Source organism: Puma concolor, chromosome D3 (genome assembly GCF_028749965.1).
Source record: "Puma concolor isolate L17-30 chromosome D3, mPumCon1.1.hap2, whole genome shotgun sequence".
Taxonomy (NCBI): Eukaryota; Metazoa; Chordata; class Mammalia; order Carnivora; family Felidae; genus Puma; species Puma concolor.
Window position 1 is genome coordinate 6,892,898 of NC_141678.1, and position 18,765 is coordinate 6,911,662.

The window sequence follows — 18,765 nt, forward strand, 5'->3', positions numbered from 1 at the left end:
TATACAGATACACACACATATACATACAAATTTGATTCTATGGATACACTGTGGTCATTAGCCAATTCCCAACTTATGAAATTGATTTTTTTTCTCTATTTACAGTTGCAGTGATACCGTCCATACTCTCATTTTTGTAGGCTACATTCCTAAAACGGAATCGGGGGACAACAGCTTCTTTAAATTATTCTCTTTGGAGGGACGGGGTACCGGGGAGGTCTTTATGGCCCGGGGGCCTGCTGTGGCCTCTTGTCTTCTGACGTGAACAGACTTACATTCTATACTCTCTTTCCCAGCGAGCTGTCTTGGAGGTCAGGGAACTCGGCTTAGCTCCAAGCAGCTAGCTTAGCAGGCCCCAGATTTTTGGTCGGGGGAGCTGAGGGCTTGTACAGAAAGTGGACTCTGTTGTTTTGGAAGAAGAGAGGCAGCTGATGTTACCAGCCAGGCACAGGCCCTGATCAGATTTCAGACCCAAGACCCCTGGCGTCAGGCAGGCCTGGGGCTGGCAAGGTTCCCGGTGACAGCTGGACGGATGAGCTCCAGGCGTCTCATGCCCCATCCTTTCTCCTGCACAGATCTCCCTGGTGAGCCAGGAGCCAGTGCTATTTGCCCGCTCTATCACGGACAACATCTCCTACGGCCTGTCCACCGTGCCCTTCGAGATGGTGGTGGAGGCTGCACAGAAGGCAAATGCCCACGGCTTCATCATGGAGCTCCAGGACGGCTACAACACAGGTACAGCCCAGGAGCATCACCTCCGCTGTGCCTGAAGGTCCACCTTCAGGAATGCGACCCTCTGAGTTGAGCATTGCCCTCTGCCAGCTGCTCTTTATTATTTCAGGTGAAATTCACTTAACCCTTTGAAAGTGAGCACTTCAGTGGTGTTTAAGGACATTCACAGTAACAGGCAACAACCGTCACCTCTGTTGAGTTTTAAAAGATTATTATTTTAGGGGTGCCTGTGTGACTCAGTCGGTTGAGCATCCAACTCTTGATTTCAGCTCAGGTCATGGTCCCGGGTTGAGGGATCAAGCCCCACATCAGGCTCCATGCTCAGCATGGAGCTTGCTTAAGATTCTCTCTCTCTCTCTCTCTCTGCCCTTGTCCCCTACATGCACGCATTCTCTCTCTGTCTCTCAAATTAAAAATAAACAGGGGCTCCTGGGTGGCTCAGTCATTAAGCATCTGACTTTGGCTCAGGCCATGATGTCATGGTTCATGAATTCAAGTCCCACTTGAACTCAGGTGAGCCCAAGCTCCACTTCAGGTAAAACACAAGCCCTGCGTCAAATGAGCCCCTCTCTCTCTCTCTCTCTCTCTCTCTCTCTCTCTCCCTGCCCCTTGCTCACTTGCACTCTCTCTCTCTCAAAAAAAAAATTAGAATATAAATAAGTAAAGCATTATTTAAAATAATATATGTATTATATTAATGACAACTTAATTTTATGTTAATAAATTAATATTTTAATATAACAGATTTAGCAATCTTGATTTATATTATATATTTTATTGTGTTTAATATACTTTAAAATTTTAACCCTTGTAAAGGGGCTATTCACATGGTCCAGAACTAAAAATATATACATATAATGACACATAATGAAAAGTTTTATTCTATCCCTGTCTCCACCCCTTTTTTCTCCTGTCCCAACAAAGCCTCTTTCATGAGCTTCTTACGTGTACTTTTGGAGTTTCTTTATGCAAATGTGGATGTATATATTATTTTTATTTTATTTATTTATTTTTTGAGAGAGAGAGACAGAGAGCATGCTGGGGAGGGGCAGAGAGAGAGGGAGACACAGAATCCAAAGCAGGCTCCAGGCTCCGGGCTGTCAGCACAGAGCCCGACGCGGGACTCAAACTCGCGAACTGTGAGATCGTGACCTGAGCCGAAGTCGGACGCCTAGCCGACGGGGCCACCCAGGCACCCCTGCCTTGCTCCTTTTTTAAACAGTTGGATTGTATACCAGTGTATGGGCTTTATGATAATTTATTTAAATAAGCCTCTCAGTTTCCTACTGACGGACATGCAGGGGTCGTGCATTTGTCCTTGTGATCACAGGCTTGCACGGTACAAAATGACAGACACAGAGGTGTGTGCAGCCCCAGGAAGGTGGGGGAGTGCCTGGTTCCCCACAGCACAGTGTACTATCAAGCATTTGGATTTTTGCCAAATGAATAAGTAAAAATTGGTACCCTACGACCGGTGACTGTAGTCACGATTTGCACGAACCGGGGCGGGGGGAGAGCATCCTTTCGTGTTTTGGAGCTGGTGGTTGTCCCAGCCGGCGGCCCTTTGAACCACACCTTTTCCTGGAGAGCACGGCTCCTATGGCAGCAGGGAAAGGCAGGAAAGACAGAGGAGGGGACTTTTCTCTCTTCCCCAGGGCTGCCCCGGCCTCACCCTCTGCTCACTCGCCCCTGTCCCTTTGTCACACAGAGACTGGGGAGAAGGGTGCCCAGCTGTCGGGCGGCCAGAAGCAGCGGGTGGCCATGGCTCGGGCTCTGGTGCGGAACCCACCCGTCCTCATCCTGGACGAAGCCACCAGCGCCCTGGATGCAGAGAGCGAGTACCTGGTGAGTTGCGGGGGATGGCGGGGTGATGCCAGACAATGGAGCCAGGAGCTGGGAAGGGTTTGGAGACTCTACGGAGCCCTCCCCTGCTGTCAGTTTCCTGGACTGGGGTGTTCAGGGCTGAGGGTAGGGAACCAGGGGAGAGGAGACCCAGGGCTGGACCAGCCAACTGGCTCCTGGCAGACGTGAAATCATATGATTCAGTTTGGAGTTGAGGCCCTGCCCTCAGCTCATCACTTGAGCCAGTGTCTTCCGCTCTCTGAGGCCCACTGTCATTGGTAAAGAGGGTCCAACAGGGTATTTGTCACTGACTAGCTACCTCGGCCTCTCCGTGGGTTGAATCGTTAATTACACAGGCATTCACTGAGCTCCTCCTGGCCACTGGGCACCGTCCCAGACCCTGAGGTTGCAAGGGCTGGCTGAACAGACAGACAAAGGCCCCGTCCCTGCTGTGTTTCCATGTTTCCATTCCAGGGGAAGAACAAGCATGAGTTCAACCTGTGGCCTGTGCCACGTAGAAAATGAAACTGTCATTTGAGAGAGAGAGATCGAGAGAGGTCACCAGTGCCAAAGAGAAACACGGCCAGACATTAAAGCTGGAAAAAAACCCAGATTTTATTCAGTAACTACTGACAGTAGGGGAAAGAGCTGAGCTCCACTCTGGTTTGTGCAGAGGTGAGAGTGGTGACAGGCGTTTCAAAGGAGAATGAAGGCATAAGGAGGCGAGCTCCAGGGAAGGCCTAGGAAGGGCTGGGCAGTGTGGATGCGATTAGCCGGCCGTGTCTGCTGGCTGGCAACTGTCGGCCAGAATTCTGTCCTCCCATGGAGAATGGGAGACTGAGGCCCTGTCCTTCCTAGCAATTCCATTGAAGAGGAAAGGCCTTTAGGTCCCTGAGAAAGACACTCTTGACTTACAGGAGATTCATATATATATATATATATATCTCAAAGGGACAGAGGAAGGGTTTATAATTATAAGCCCTTTTTAAAAATTTTTTGATGTTTATTTATTTATTCAAAAATTTTTATGTTCATTTAATTTTGAGAGAGAGAGGGCACAAGTGGAGGAGACACAGAGAGAGAGAGGGAGACATAGGATCTGAGCAGGCCCCAGACTCTGAGCTGTCGGCACAGAGCCCGATACAGGGCTTGAATTCATGAACTGTGAGATCATGACCTGAGCCGAATTTGGATGCTTAACCGACTGAGCCACCCAGGCGCCCGTTATGTTTACTTATTTTTGAGAGATAGCGCGAGCAGGGGAGGGGCAGAGAGAGAGGGAGATACAGAATCCGAAGCAGGCTCCAGGCCCTGAGCTGTCAGCACAGAGCTCGATGTGGGGCTTGAACTCATGAACTGTGAGATCGTGACCTGAGCTGAAGTTGGACACTTAGCCGACTAAGCCACCCAGGCCCTCCAGTTATAAGCCCTTTGTATTAAACGCTCGAAGAAAGGGAGGTCAGGAGTCTACTGTCAGGCATTGGCCAAAACAGTCGATTCTCCCGGCAGTGCTGAGCATTCAGTGGAGCTGGGTCATCCCAGGGACAAGGCCTTACACTGTCAAAGCCCTGCTGGAGTGTGGCCATCTCACTGATAGAAGCAGGGTCTCCGGGTACCATTTGAGCTGATACCCAAGAGGAAAGGAGCCAGTGGAGGGCAGTTGTGAGGTAAGAGCATCTGAGGAAGAGAGGGCAGCATATGCAGAGGCCTGGAGCAAGTTCATAGGCAAGCCCGAAGGTCAGCGTGTCAGGCTGGGGGGGTCCAACAAGGTGAGGACAGAGTCCTAAGGAGACACAGGCAACTCAGGCCCTAGTTCTAGAGTTCGGATTTTTTTTTTTTTTTTTTAATTAACAGAAAAAAGAAAAGTTGAGCAAAAGAAAGTTGAGCAAAAAAGTGCAGAGAGCTCCCTTATATGTCCTTTTCACCCCATTCTTATTACTAACATCTTATTAATAGTAAGTTTCTCTTATTATTAACATCTTGATGCAGTGAATTCGTTCCAAGTGATGAACCAGCTTTAACGCGTTATTGCTAACTAAAGTGCATAGTTTACATTAGGGGTCCCCCTTCGTGTTGTGCACTCTTGACCTTGACAAGTGCAGAATGCTAATGTGGAGTCTGGATTTTATTCTTTGTTGAAGGGCTTGGAGCAGGAATTCAACAGGAACTGATGGAAACATTAAATCCCGGGGGGCGGGGGGTGGGGGGTTGCAGGCATTCCAGCGAGAAGATCGTGGTGGAAGGAAGCAAAGGGTGAGATAACCTGGGGAGACAGCACCTGCAGGGTTCGCTCAGCAGCTGGATTTGGACAGTGAGCGAAGGATGAGGAATTGAGGACGATGGTCTCGTTGGCTTGAGCTTTGGGGCTGAGGTGAGACCATTAACCAGGGTGAAGGTTAGAGAAGGGAGCAGGAGCAGGAAGACCGGAAGAGACCAGGTTAGGGTTCACCTGTCGCCACCCAAGCACCTCCCTGGTGCCGGGCACAGAGCTGTGCCCTCCGTGAACCAAAAACAGGTCGTGTGCAGGCCCCAGCTTTACAAACGAGGAACCGAGTCTCAGAGTGGTTAAGGGTGACTGGGACGCAGCGGACCTGGGAGCCGAGCCAGGCCCCGGGTGGACTTGCAGCCACCCCCCCCCCCCACTGTCTCTCCAGATCCAGCAGGCCATCCACGGCCACCCGCAGAAGCACACGGTGCTCATCATCGCGCACCGGCTGAGCACGGTGGAGCGTGCGCACCTCATCGTGGTGCTGGACAAGGGCCGCGTGGTGCAGCAGGGTACTCACCAGCAGCTGCTGGCCCAGGGCGGCCTCTATGCCAAGCTGGTACAGCGGCAGATGCTGGGGCTCGAGCCCGCCTCCGACTACTCAGCCGGCCACAAGGAGCCGCCGGGCAGCGGCGGCGGTCACAAGGCCTGACCGGTGGGGCGGAGGCCCTGGCGCCTCGCCTGGCAGATGTACCCGTGGGGGCTCCCCCCCCCCGCCCCGCTGCCCTCTGAGCCCAGGCCCACAGCACCGGAGGGCCACCTGCCATGTCCCACGTGTCACCGCTTCCTGCATCTTGCCCCCGATTCCTGCCCCGTCGCCTGGGCCACCACCAGCCCTCCCCTGCTGCCACGAGCCACCGCCTCCAGTCGGGGCAGCGGAGACACGTCTGATCTCTCCATCTGGCCTCCCAAGGCTTCTAAGCGAAGGTAGAGCTACCTTTTTAAACCAAGATCTTCCCAGGTTTTTTTTTACTGCTTGGTTTGATGGGCCCCAGTCAACTCCTAGATTTCTTTTTTTTTTTTTTTAATTTTTTTTTTTTTTCAACGTTTTATTTATTTTTGGGACAGAGAGAGACAGAGCATGAACGGGGGAGGGGCAGAGAGAGAGGGAGACACAGAATCGGAAACAGGCTCCAGGCTCCGAGCCATCAGCCCAGAGCCCGACGCGGGGCTCGAACTCACGGACCGCGAGATCGTGACCTGGCTGAAGTCGGACGCTTAACCGACTGCGCCACCCAGGCGCCCCTACTCCTAGATTTCAAAAACAGTTTTTTCATTGGGAGTAACAATGGGCAAGGTCGCTGAGATGTTCTAGAAACTTCTGAGCCAGGAGTGAATGATCTTTCCTAATAGCCTGGGGGATGTCAGGGGAGAACCAGGCCTCTGCCCCTTCGCCCCTCGAGAGAAGGGGCTTCCCTGTCCCAGAAGGGGGACACAGAGGAGGGGACTTCCTCTCTCACTCTTCCCAGCTTCATGAGTCAGGCCAAGGTCAGCAGGGGCAGTGGAAGGCACCTGTCTGCCCATCGTCCCTGCCGCCCTGCCAAATCGAAGCCAGTCTCACTGTGAACCACTACTACTGACCTTAACTGGGGGAGTGAGGGGCTGGCCAGGCCTGGCAGAGACTCAGGGTGTCCCCAGCCCTGCACCCAGCTCGAGCCCCTCGGCCCTGCCTCATCCCCTTCTCCTGTCCCCCACCCCTGCAGCCCTCTCCCCCACACCCGCCCCTGCTGCCCTGCTCTTCGGAGGCCTTTGGCATGTTGGATGTTTGGCAGACGCATTCTCTTCCGTGTCTGGTGGATGGGGATGGGACAGTGGCAAAGCTCAGGCTCTGGCTTTGCGGGGGGGGGGGGGGGGGTGTGGTGAGAGGGGCGTTGCAGGATGTTAGAAGAACCCGGCCAATAAAGTGTACTACCTCTGACCCCTGACCTCTGACCTCTTCCTGGGCCCTCTGCCCCATCACCTGGTTAGGTTTTTCCATCAAACTCAGCTCTCCTCCCAGCCCTGCCCGGTGTAGTTGTGGGAGAGACTCTGGGTGGTACAGGGCCTCCCCCCAGGATCTTGGAGCCTCCCTTCTGTCCTCTTCATGTCCCCAGGATCGCCAGCACAAACATTCATGTCTGTCTGTCTATCTCCGTGCGGCTTGTGCAGGGTAACGGAGACCCGTCTCCTCTAAATCTGCGGGACTTCTGTGACTCCCAGGAAAGCCGAGGCCCAGCAAATGCCACCTGTTCTTTCCCGTCAGGGACCGGGCACCTCACGCCCACTCCGCCCCATGGAGCTGAGACATATTACCTAACAGCTCAGTCAGAAGAGACTGAAGACGTCCGGGGGGGTCATTCATACTTGCGGGATTGTAAGGGAGTCTGGGGCTCCCGGGAGGGGGCTGGGGCAGTGGCGATTTACCAAACTGGTAGAAAAGTATTTTGATATTGTAACTACTGGGGCGGTCACGCTGCGTGTATCAGCTCTGTGTCAGCCATGTACCCACTCTCTTGCCAAATAAGCTGACCCAGGCCGTGACCAGCTGAGTCTCCTGCTTCACCTCAGGGGCTCAAGGAAACTGAGATACAGAGAGGTTAAGCAACTTGCTCAAGGCCACCAGCTAGTAAGGGGTAGAGCTGGGATTCACCCCCAAGAAGTATGTGTGTATGTTTGACCCCAACCACAGAACGCCCGTGAGAGTAAAGATTTAAGGGCGCGGGTTGGAGAGCATATTGACATTGCACCAAATGCTACAGATCAAATGTTGGTTCTCAAACATAAGTGCCTCCAGGAACCGGGTAGGTATCATAAGTGTGTGAAAGCAGCCAGGTGTTAGAAAAATCAGTCAACGCTCTTGGTTTCTTTTCTGCTTTTCCACTTTTGACACGGCGCGGGGAAATCTTTCTGTTCCATTAAAAATAGAATATGGTGCAAGCCTGAGAATAAATGGCAACCGAGGCTTTGTATCTCATTTAACGGCGATGGCTGGGACTTGGCCTCGGCCTCTTGAGGCCATGCAGGAAGGTGGCCTTGAGTCAGCAGATCTGCAGATATTTTCAGAGAAGCTGGAGATTCCAGTTTTAGTGTAGGATTGATGGCTTTTTATAGATTGGCTCAAATTGTTTTTACAAAACCCAGGGCCAATAGACACATCTCGAGTCAGTCTTCAACCTGTGGGTCACCAGTTTGCATCCTCTCTGCTGGACATTCTTGTTCTCCAAAGTCCTTGGAGCTTCCCCATCAAGGAGATTTCCCCTGCCATGGGGGGCCCCCAGCCCAGCCCCCTCCCTGCCGCCCATCTCTTTGCCTCATTGCCTCACCTCCCCCCTCAAAATCCCCAGGCTGGGAACCCCAGATGCTTCCTGCTTTCCCATGCTCTGGTTCCCTGGTTGGCAAACCTAAACCCAAAAGCAGGCCCTAGGCAGACAAAAGAACCTTCCAGAGACCAAGCTAGCTGTTTTCTAGAAGGCATATATTATTTTTTATTTTATTTTTTTTTAATGTGTATTTGTTTTGAGAAAGAGAGAGAACGAGCTGGGGAGGGGTAAAGAGAGAGGGACAGAGAGAGAATCCCAAGCAGGCTCCACACTGTCAGAGCAGATGGAGGGGTGGGGCTTGATCTCACGAACCGTGAGATGACGACCTAGGTCAAAACCAAGTGTCGGGCACTCAACCAACCAAGCCACTCGGGTGCCGTGGCAGATACGATTTTTTAAATAAATATTTTGTTGTGGGATAATTTTAGCATTTCAGAAAGGTTGCAGTGAAATAGAGGGAGTCCTTGCACAGCCCTCAGCCAGCTTCCTCTCACATTATCGTCTCGTGCAATCGTGGCGATAACTTGTCCTAACTAAGAAAACAGCACTGACGCATCACTGTCAGTGAAACTCCAAGCTTTTTTTTTTTTTCCTTTTCACCAATTTTCTGCTCATGTGGGTTTTTGTTTTTTTTTTGTTTTGTTTCTGTTCCAGGATTCAATTCAGAGCACCGCATTGCATTTAAAGATCGTTTTTGAGTTGTTTTTATTGTAGTAAAACACACCTAACATAAAATTTACCATTAATAACATTTAGTGCCTTCACAGTGTGGTGCAACCATCAGCATCTCCTAGTTCCAGGACATTTTCATCCTTTCCCTCCAAAAAAAACCCATCCCATTCATAGTCCCTCCCTGTTCGCCCCTCCCCCCAGCCCCTGGCACCCACCAGTCCGCTTTCTGTCTCTAGATTCGCCTCTTTGGGACATTTCGTATCGGTGGAACCATACCTTTATGTGGCCTTTTGTGTCTGTCTTCTTTCACTCAGCATCTTGTCTCCGAGGGTCATCCATAGCGTGGCAGGTGTCAGCATCTCATTCCTTTTTACGGCTGAATCCTATTCCAGTGTGTGGATGGACCACGTTTTGCTAATCCCTTCATCCATTGATGGGCACTGGGGTTGTCTCTGCCTTTGGGCTGTGCTGAATAGCGCTGCTGTGAACATTCATGTTTTTGTGTGGACATAATCTCTTGGGTATACGCCTAGGACCAGAATTGCTGGGTCACATGGCCACTCTCCGCTTAACTTGAGGAACTACCTACCAAACTGCTTCCACAGTGGCTGCACCATCGTACCTTCCTACCAGCAAAGTATTAGGGTTCCAGTTTGTCCATGTCCTCACCGACACTTGCTATTTTCTGCCTTTATTTATTTACATTTTATTTTTAAAAAAATTTTTAATGTTTTATTTATTTTTGAGAGAGAGCGCGCGTGAGCAGGGGAGGGTCAGAGAGAGAGGGAGACACAGAGTCTGAAGCAGGTTCCAGGCTCCGAGCTGTCAGCACAGAGCCCGACGTGGGGCTCGAACCCACAATCGGCAAGATCACGACCTGAGCCGAAGTCGGAGGCTTAACGGACTGAATCACCCAGGTGCCCCGTTTATTTACATTTTAAATTACAGTCAAGCTGGTGGATCTAAAGTGGAGAGCCATGGTTTTTGAAGTGGACTTTTTCTCTTTTGTGATCGAGCAAATACGGCTGCTTTCTTCTGCCCCAGGGACTGTGCCGGGCCATCAGGGAAAATCATTGCGGTCAGGCCCTCAGGGAATGCACGGTCTGCTGGGGACACAGGCAGGCGAGGAAATAAAGGATGGGACGCAAGGGACACGGGCACAGGGGCTGTGGGGCCCCAGAGCAGGTTTAATCCTGGTGTAAGGACCCAGGGGCGGGAGGAAGACAGAGGCAGGGCCGGCCTCACATGGGCGTGCGTGCATCCTGTGTTGAAATTTTGGAACAGGCGGCCCTGCATTTTCCTTCTGCACCAGCCCCTGCAGATTCTGCAGCTCGTCTTGGGAAGTGGTCCCAGCTGGAGGCAGGGGTCGGGGAAGCCTCTCTCCACAGCTGCATCTCTGGCGTCTGGAGGAGGGCGCTTTTTTTTTTTTTTTTTTAATTGAGCCGTGTATTTCTCACCTCTCGGGCCCCTGCCCTCCTCCTCCACCTCCCCTCCTCCCGCTCCCTCTCTCTTCCAAGCTGGTCCCTGAAGCCGAATTAGTGCAGCAGGCGGCAGATGGGCTCTTCCAAATGGCTGGTCTCGGCAGACTCTGATCCAGAGCGTACGTGTCGGGAGGGGGCTGTTAATCCGATTTGGGGTCACAGTCAGAGCTGAAAGTGCCAGACACAGAAACCCAGCACCTCAAGATGGTGTTCATCAGCTACAGCTGGAGAGGACGCCGAAGGTGCGCTCTTCGGGGCTGAGCGGCCTCACCTGGATAGTAGGAACGATGGGACGGTATGTTCTTCTATCCGTTGCCCAATGGCAATGCCAGGGCTCTGGCCCCACCTTTCTCTTCAGTTCCCAAATCTGCTTTTCTCCCCAAGTCTGAGACCTCCCCTGTCTCAGCAAACTTCCATAACCAAGGGGCTCAGAATTCCATCTGTCCTCTTCACCAGGGCCGCCTGGAACAGTTGTGCAGGTTGTGACCTGCACAAAGATGCTCAGCTGTGAGAGTGAGCCCCATTCACACCCATATAGTGCTCTGAACTTTATACCAGGGGTGAGTGCGCTCAAAGAGTCCCTGGGCCACGGGGGAACACAAGCGAGTATGGGGACCGGCTGTAAGGTGTCACGTAATGTGGAGGCCGCAGTGAGTGAGAGAGTCCACTCCTTTGAAGGGGGCACGGGCTGCTCAGCTCCGCTAAGGGTCACTACAAGGAAATATGTGCTGTGTGGGGCTGAGTCACAGTCCGTGATCCCCGGATTTTAGCTATGGGCACCTGCTTCAAACTTTAAAAATACAAACTGGCCAAACAAAGCAAGTCATTGGGACTCTAGATCGTCACCTGTGGTTTATACCCAGTTAATGCCTGAGTTATTCTCTTGGCAATTTTTCTCTTGGGTACCAAGTGTGTGTGGGGGGGGGGTGTCGGGTAGAAGTTCTCATTCACTGACTACAGCTCAGGACAACAACTTTGGAGGGCAATTTCCCACGTGTAGTAAAAAAAAGGTGAAATGAGCAAACTGCTAGCCCACAATTCTGCCCTTAGTTTAGAGGAGTGGCTTTAAGCATTTTTTTTAAATGTTTATTTATTTTTGAGAGAGAGAGAGCATGAGCAGGGGAGGGGCAGAGAGAGAGAGAGAGGGAGACAGAGGATCCAAAGCAGGCTCTGAGCTGACAGCAGTGAGCTTGATGTGGGACTCGAACCCACGAACCGTGAGATGTGACCTGAGCTGAAGTCGACATTTAACCCACTGAGCCACCCAGGCGCCCCTAAGCACTTTTAATTGAGGTAAAATTTACAGAACATAAAATTCATCATTGAAACCTTTATTTTTAAGTTTATTTATTTTGAGAGAGAGAGACAAACAGAGCACATGAGTGGGGGAGGGGCAGAGAGAGAGGCGGGAGGGAGGGAGGGAGGGAGAGAGAATCCCAAGCAGACTCCACATTGTCAGTGCAGAGCCCCATGCAGGGCTCAAACCCACGAAATCGTGAGATCACGACCTGAGTCAAAGTCAAGAGCTGGACGCTTAACCGACCGAGCCACCCAGGTGCCCCTTAAGCCATTTTTTAAAGCATAGAATTCAGTGGCTTTTTGTAAATTCATAATGTTGTGAAACTATCATCACTATCTAGTTCCAGAACGTTCTCATCACTCCAAAAGGAAATCCATATCCATTAAGCAGGCTCTCCCCACGTCCCCTCTCCGCCAGCCCCTGGCAACCACTAATCTGCTTTCCGTCTCTACGGATTTGCCTGTTGCGGCACTTAACATAAACGGGATCGTACAATACGTGGCCTTTGGTGTCTGGCCTCTTTCACTCTTCATCGTGTTTTCAAGGCTCCTCTACGTTGGAACGTGTATCAGTCAGTACCTTCTTTGTTGTGGTGGAGTCATATTCGATTGTCCGGAAGCACCACATTTTGGTTGTCCATTCATGTGTGGCTGAACATGTGGGTTGTTTCCACCTTTTGGCTGCTGTGAACACTTGTGGACGCCATGTTTTCACGTGGACATACGTTTTCTGTTGTTGTTTTTTTTGAGTTTATTTATTTTGAGACAGAAAGAGCACACGGGCAGGGGAGGGGGCAGAGAGGGAGAGAGAGAATCCCAAGCACACTCCAAGCTGGCAGCACAGAGCCCGACACGGGGCTCGATCCCGTGAACCACAAGCTCACGACCTGAGCAGAAATCAAGAGTCCTATGCTCAACCAACTGAGCCACCCAGGCGCCCCTGGACGTACATTTTCAATTCTCTTGGGTAGAATTGCTGGGGGAGGAATGTTTTTGAAACCTTGTTTTCACCGCGATCCCCAGTAAGAAAAACACTTTACCTCCCTATCAAGTACACACACACACACATGCAAACACAAAACAAAAGCTTCACCAAAGGATATTGAAATACTTATTACAAACTATTCTGTCCTATGTCACTTAAGGGAAAAAAGGGATTTTGTGACCCACTAATGCCTCCGGCAGATTGAAAAACACAGCTTTGGAGCAATCCGCCCAAGGATGCTTGCGGCAGCCTGGTTTGCATTTGCAAATACTAGAAACAACTTCCATGTCTTTAATTTGGTTGAAAAAAGTGTGCTGTAGGACATATGGTGGACTATTATGTGGGAGGAATAGGCATAAATTGGATCTCTGCATGTTAACTTGGATAGATCTCAAAAACATAAAAACAAGCCACAAAGCACACTGCGGGATAACATATTAGGTATAGTTAATTTATTTATGTTAATTAATACACAACAAGCAGTACCAACGATATTTTTTGCATATGTAAATGTGTGTGTAAAGTTTACTAAGTGTTTATTTTAATTCCAATTAGTTAACATAGTGTTACATTAGTTTCAGGTGTATAATATAGTGATTCAACAAGTCCATACATCACCCAGTGCTCATCATGACAAGAGCTCCTAAATCCCCAGCACCTGTACCCCCCTCCCCCCACCCCTCCCCATGTGTGTAAAGTTTAAAAAAATAGGCTGAAGTGAGCCTGGCTGACTCAGTCGGTGGAGCTTGTGACTCTTGATCTTGGGGTTGTAAGTTTGAGCTCCACATTGGGTGTAGAGATTACTTAAATAAAATCTTAAAAATAAATAAATAGGGGCACCTGGGCGGCTCATCGATCGAGCAGCCGACTTCGGCTCAGATCATGATCTCGCGGTTCGTGGGTTCGAGCCCCTCGTCGGGCTCTGTGCTGACAGCTCGGAGCCTGGAGCCTGCTTCCGATTCTGTGTCTCCCTCTCTCTTGGCCCCTCCCTCATTCACTCAAATAAACATGAAAATAAATAAATAAATAAATAAATAAATAAATAGGCTGAGAGCCTTTACACCGCATTCGTGTTAGAGTTTGTCTCTGGTGATTAGAGACAGAGGGAAAACAATATATGCAGTGCTTTGCCCTTTTGTTAAGAATAAAAGTAAATTCAAAGCAAACAGAAGAAAACATTAACAATGGTCGGTTCTGGGGCGCCTGGGTGGTGCAGTCGGTTAAGCGTCCGACTTCAGCCAGGTCACGATCTCACGGTCCGTGAGTTCGAGCCCCGCGTCGGGCTCTGGGCTGATGGCTCGGAGCCTGGAGCCTGTTTCCGATTCTGTGTCTCCCTCTCTCTCCGCCCCTCCCCCGTTCATGCTCTGTCTCTCTCTCTGTCCCAAAAATAAATAAAACGTTGAAAAAAAAAATTTAAAAAAAAACAAAAAAACAAAAAAACAATGGTCGGTTCTGAGTGTTGGTCACGTGTGTTACATTGTTCCATACACATTTCTTTCTTTTTTTTTTTTTTTAAGGTTTTAAGTCATCTCTACACCCAACGTGGGGCTCAAACCCACAACCCCCAAGATCAAGAGTCCCATGCTCTTCCGACTGAGCCAGTCAGGCTCCCTCCCCTCCTATAACTTTTTAAAAACACTATTATCTCCTTTCATCTGAATGGCCAGCCTGTAGATATCAGCACCAAGATGGGGCAGATGATCCTGGGAGGGCAGTGACTATTCCAGTAGATAACGTTGCTTTTTTTTTTTTTTAAATACCCATATACCTTTTTTTTTCTAATTTTTTTTTTTTTTTAGCGTTTATTCATTTTTGAGAGACAGAGCATGAGTGGGGGAAGGGCAGAGAGAGAGAGGGAGACACAGAATCTGAAACAGGCTCCAGGCTCTGAGCTGTCAGCACGGAGCCCAACACGGGGCTCGAACTCACGGACCACAAGATCCTGATCTGAGCAGAAGTCGGACGCTTGACCAACTGAGCCACCCAGGCACCCCGGTTGGTAACATTTCAATACACCAATGCTAGACCAAGCACTTTGTATGATGCTAATTCTTTTACTCCTCACAACAAGCCTCTGAGGGATCTGGTACTATTAACCGTGTTTTTCCAAACAAGAAAAATGAGATTAAGTAATCTACAACAAATCATAGAGCTAAGTGACAAAGCTGGGACCTGACCCAGGCAGCCTGAACACCTGAACCCCAAGCTGGAGCCCTTAACCAGCATACCAGGCTGACCACAGCCTTGTTCGTGTAGCCAATTCCCCACCCAAACTCTTTTCCATCTTTGTGGCTTTTTTTTTTTTTTTTTTAAACCTTTGCAATAAGTCACTAAGAGTAACTTGTTCCAGCGCAAGGACTGGGAAATGCTGGAGAGATGTCTGTGCTGAGTCACTAACAGGGAAGGATGAAGAAACAGAGCATAACCAGTATTTCCTTCCACTGGTTTTTGTCCCTTCCTCAGGGCAAGAGGAAGTCGTCCATTTAAACAGCTGAGTCACTCCTGGGCGGACCCAACGGCAACCTCTGATGACAAAGACAGGCCTCACAGTGTTGCAGTTCCTTACCTTTGACAACCTGAGAGCAGTCATTCAGCAATGATTATTATGTATCAAGTGCCTACTGTGTACCAGTCACCGTGCTAGGCAGTGGGTCCCCTCAGAACCTAAGAGGTATGAGGTCGCCTACGTTCTCACGGATCACGAACCCAAAGAGTGAAAAGACAAGAGGGTGATTTGGGGGAGGGTGTTGTCGTTTGAGTCAGGGTCGTCTGAGGACGGGACATCTGAGCTGAGTGAGGCGAGGGGCCAGCCACAGGTATCTGGGGGAAAGAATGAGCCAACAACAGTCCGGTGAGTCCTCAGTACGTTGAACGTGGAGTAACCCTATGACCCAGCAATTCCACTCCTAGGTAGAGACCCACAAGAAACGGAGACATGTCCACCCAGAAACTTGTACATAAAAGTTCTATTCACAAAAGCCAAAAGGTGGAAACAGCCCGATTGTGCGTAAACTAATGAACGGGTAAACAAATGGTGGTAAATGCATACGGTGGAATATGATTCCACCATAAAAGGGAACCACATTCTGACACCTGCTAGAAAGTACATGAGCCTCTGAAACATCATGGAATGAAAGCAGCCAGTCACAAAAGCCACCTAGTGTAGGATTCCTTCTTCTTCTTCTTTTTAAGTTTATTTATTTATTTTTGAGAGAGAGAGGGGAAGAGAGAGAGAGAGAGAGAGTGGGGGAGGGACTGAGAGCAAGGGAAAGAGAGAATGTCAAGCAGGCTCCGCACTGTCAGCAAGGAGCCTGACGTGGGGCTCGAACTCACAAACCATGAGATCATGACCTGAGCCGAAACCAAGAGCCGGACGTTTAACCGACTGAGCCAGCCAGGCACCCCTGTAGGATTCCTTCTGTGTGGCATATTCAGAAGAGGCAAATCTATGTTCAGAAAGCAGGTTAGAGGTTACCAGGGCACAGAGGTGGGGGCAATGGGGAGTGACTGGGTATGAGGTGTCCTTCTTGGTTGATGAGAAAGTTTTGAAGCATCCGAGACCCAGTGGTTGCATAGCACTGTGAATACACTAATACCAATGAACTTGCACACTTGAAAATGTACATGCATTAATTGCATGTTATATGAATTTCACCTTACTAAAAAAAAAGGTGGGGGGGCAGGAAAAGATTGATCTGGGCAAAGGAATAAGGAATGGCAAGTTTAAATTTTTTTTAATGTTTATTTATTCTTGAGAGAGAGACAGAGACAGAGCACAAGCAGGGGAGGGGCAGAAGGAGAGGGAGACCCAGAATCCAAAGCAGGTTCTAGGCGCTGAGCACAGAGCCCAACGTGGGCTCGAACTCCTGAACCGCGAGATCATGACCCGAGCTGAGCTCCGAAGCTCAACCGACCGAGTCACCCAGGCACCCCAGGAATGGCAAGTTTAAAGACCACAAGGCAGGAAGAACTGGGGGAGCAGGAAATGAGGAGTGAGAGGGAAGCGTGGAGAAGGTAAAGGCAGGAAGCTCAGGGCTGGATCCCGAGGCTTCTGGGAGGTGGTTGACCTACTCTGCAAAGACGGAGAGTGCTGGAGGGTTTTGATCAGGGCGTGACTGATCCTTCTGGCTCTGTGTGGAGAACATACTGGACTGGATGGGGCCCAAGGGAGGCAGCAGGCACCCCACCTTCCCACCCCGGGCAGCCAGGCCTGGGCTCAGCCCACTCTCTCGCCTTGGAGATGACCCTTACTCAGGACATCCTGCCATTACTTATAACCGAAGGGGCCAGGGCCGTGTAGAATTTTCTGCTCTACCTACGACAAACACAAAAATCAAAGCTGGTGGTCAGCTAAGGCCCTGGGGCTGCTTTAGGTGGATACACAATAGACGCCCTTCACCTTTCCTGGCCCCAGATCAATACAGCATACGCCCAGAGACGATTAGAGACTCTGTGACTCACCCCCACCCCCCCCCCGCCCCCCATGACTCTTGGCAGCTACGTAAGCCCTGCAGTTGACAGGCCTGGTCTGCTGCCAGATGTGAGTTCCCTGACCTCTGACCCTCAATTATCTGGCTATTCTGGACATCGGCCTAGAGAAAGCGAAGGCTTTTTCCAAAAGGGAGACGGGCCTGAAGCCAGGCCTGATGTGTGCTGACTCCGGTCAAGGACGGGCTTTTCCAGAGCAGGAAGATGGCTGACATCCGTTTTTCCCTACCGCCTTTGGGCCATCTCCTGGTTGCCCACCACCCCAACTGGTCTCCTCCGTTCTCACTGAGTCGGCCGGTCAAGCCTTCCCTGGCATTTTGCTTGCTCTTTGAACATACTGGAAGCTTCTTAAAGCCCTTTCACACCTGGATCCCCCACACAGTAGGTGTGTTCCTTGCTCACAGTAGGTGCTCTAACCCTCACCACTGGACGAACTCCTCTATCTCCCCGTCCACTCATGTCTCCTCTCCCATGTCCCAGGGGCCCCTCAGACTCATCATGGTGGAAATGCAGCCTCAGGCTTTCCTCCCAAACACATTTTCCTCACAGTCAACTCCATCTTAGTTCATGACGCCCTCTGCCACTGGCTCAAACTCTGGGCGTCACATACCCGACTCTTCCCTTTCTCTGTCCCCTACAATTCAGCTCTTGGGGAGGCCTGCCAGACCGTCAGCTCGGCCCCCTGAGTCGAATTCTCCTCCTCCGTCTCCCACCGAGACCCAAGCCACATCTCACCTGAGGGCTGCAAAAATATCCATTTCCGGCTCCCACGTTGCCTCACCCCTTACAACCCCATTCTCCCCGCAGTCACCAGCCAGATCTAACCTTTTTATAAACAGACTTTATTTTTTTAGAACAGTTTTAGGTTTTACAGAAAAAGTGCAACAGTAGTATGGAGAATTCCCATAACCCGCTCACCAGTTTCCCATTATTAATATCTTACATTAGTATGGTCCATTGGCCCCAGTTAATGAACCCATATTGATACATTATTACTAACTGAAGTCCATACTTTATTTAGATTTGTTTAGTTTTTTTTTTTTAATTTTTTTAATTTGAATGTTCTTTATTTTTGAGAGAGAGACAGAGACAGAGACTGAGACAGAGGACAGAGACAGAGTATGAGCAGGGGAGGGGCAGAGAGGGAGACACAGAATCCAAAGCAGGCTCCAGGCTCCGAGCTGTCAGCACAGAGCCCGACTCGGGGCTCAAACTCACGAGCCATGAGATCATGACCTGAGCTGAAATCAGACGCTTAACCAGCTGAGCCACCCAGGTACCCCTCTAATTTCTTTAGCTTTCTTTTTTTTTTTTTTTTTAATTTTTTTCAACGTTTTTTATTTATTTTTGGGACAGAGAGAGACAGAGCATGAACGGGGGAGGGGCAGAGAGAGAGGGAGACACAGAATCGGAAACAGGCTCCAGGCTCCGAGCCATCAGCCCAGAGCCTGATGCGGGACTCGAACTCATGGACCTCGAGATCGTGACCTGGCTGATGTCGGACGCTTAACCGACTGCGCCACCCAGGCGCCCCTCTTTAGCTTTCTTAAATGTCTTTCTTCCATCCCGGATCCTGTGCAGGGCACCATGGTGTATACAGTCCTCACGTCTCCTTAGGCTCTTCCGGGCTGTGACAGTTTCTCAGTCTTTCCTTGTGTTTGGTGACCTGTCACAGACTTTGTAGATTGTCCTCTCTTGAGA

General features: G+C 50.3%; 1 protein-coding gene across 4 annotated transcripts in view; it reads left to right on the forward strand.

Moving 5' to 3' along the window:
* Window positions 1-15,717, forward strand: part of ABCB9 (ATP binding cassette subfamily B member 9) — a 46,260-nt gene extending 30,543 nt beyond the window's left edge. For 3 of the 4 annotated variants that reach the window (XM_086681549.1, XM_086681550.1, XM_086681548.1), the window contains exons 10-12: window positions 576-735; window positions 2,441-2,577; window positions 5,229-6,758. In XM_086681549.1, coding sequence (XP_086537675.1) covers window positions 576-735; window positions 2,441-2,577; window positions 5,229-5,492 — 561 coding nt within the window. In that variant the 3' untranslated portion in view covers window positions 5,493-6,758. Of the gene's footprint in view, window positions 1-575; window positions 736-2,440; window positions 2,578-5,228; window positions 6,759-15,039 lie in introns of those variants that run through there. The other variant, XM_086681551.1, reaches the window with a different exon arrangement.
* Window positions 15,718-18,765: the final 3,048 nt, after the last annotated feature.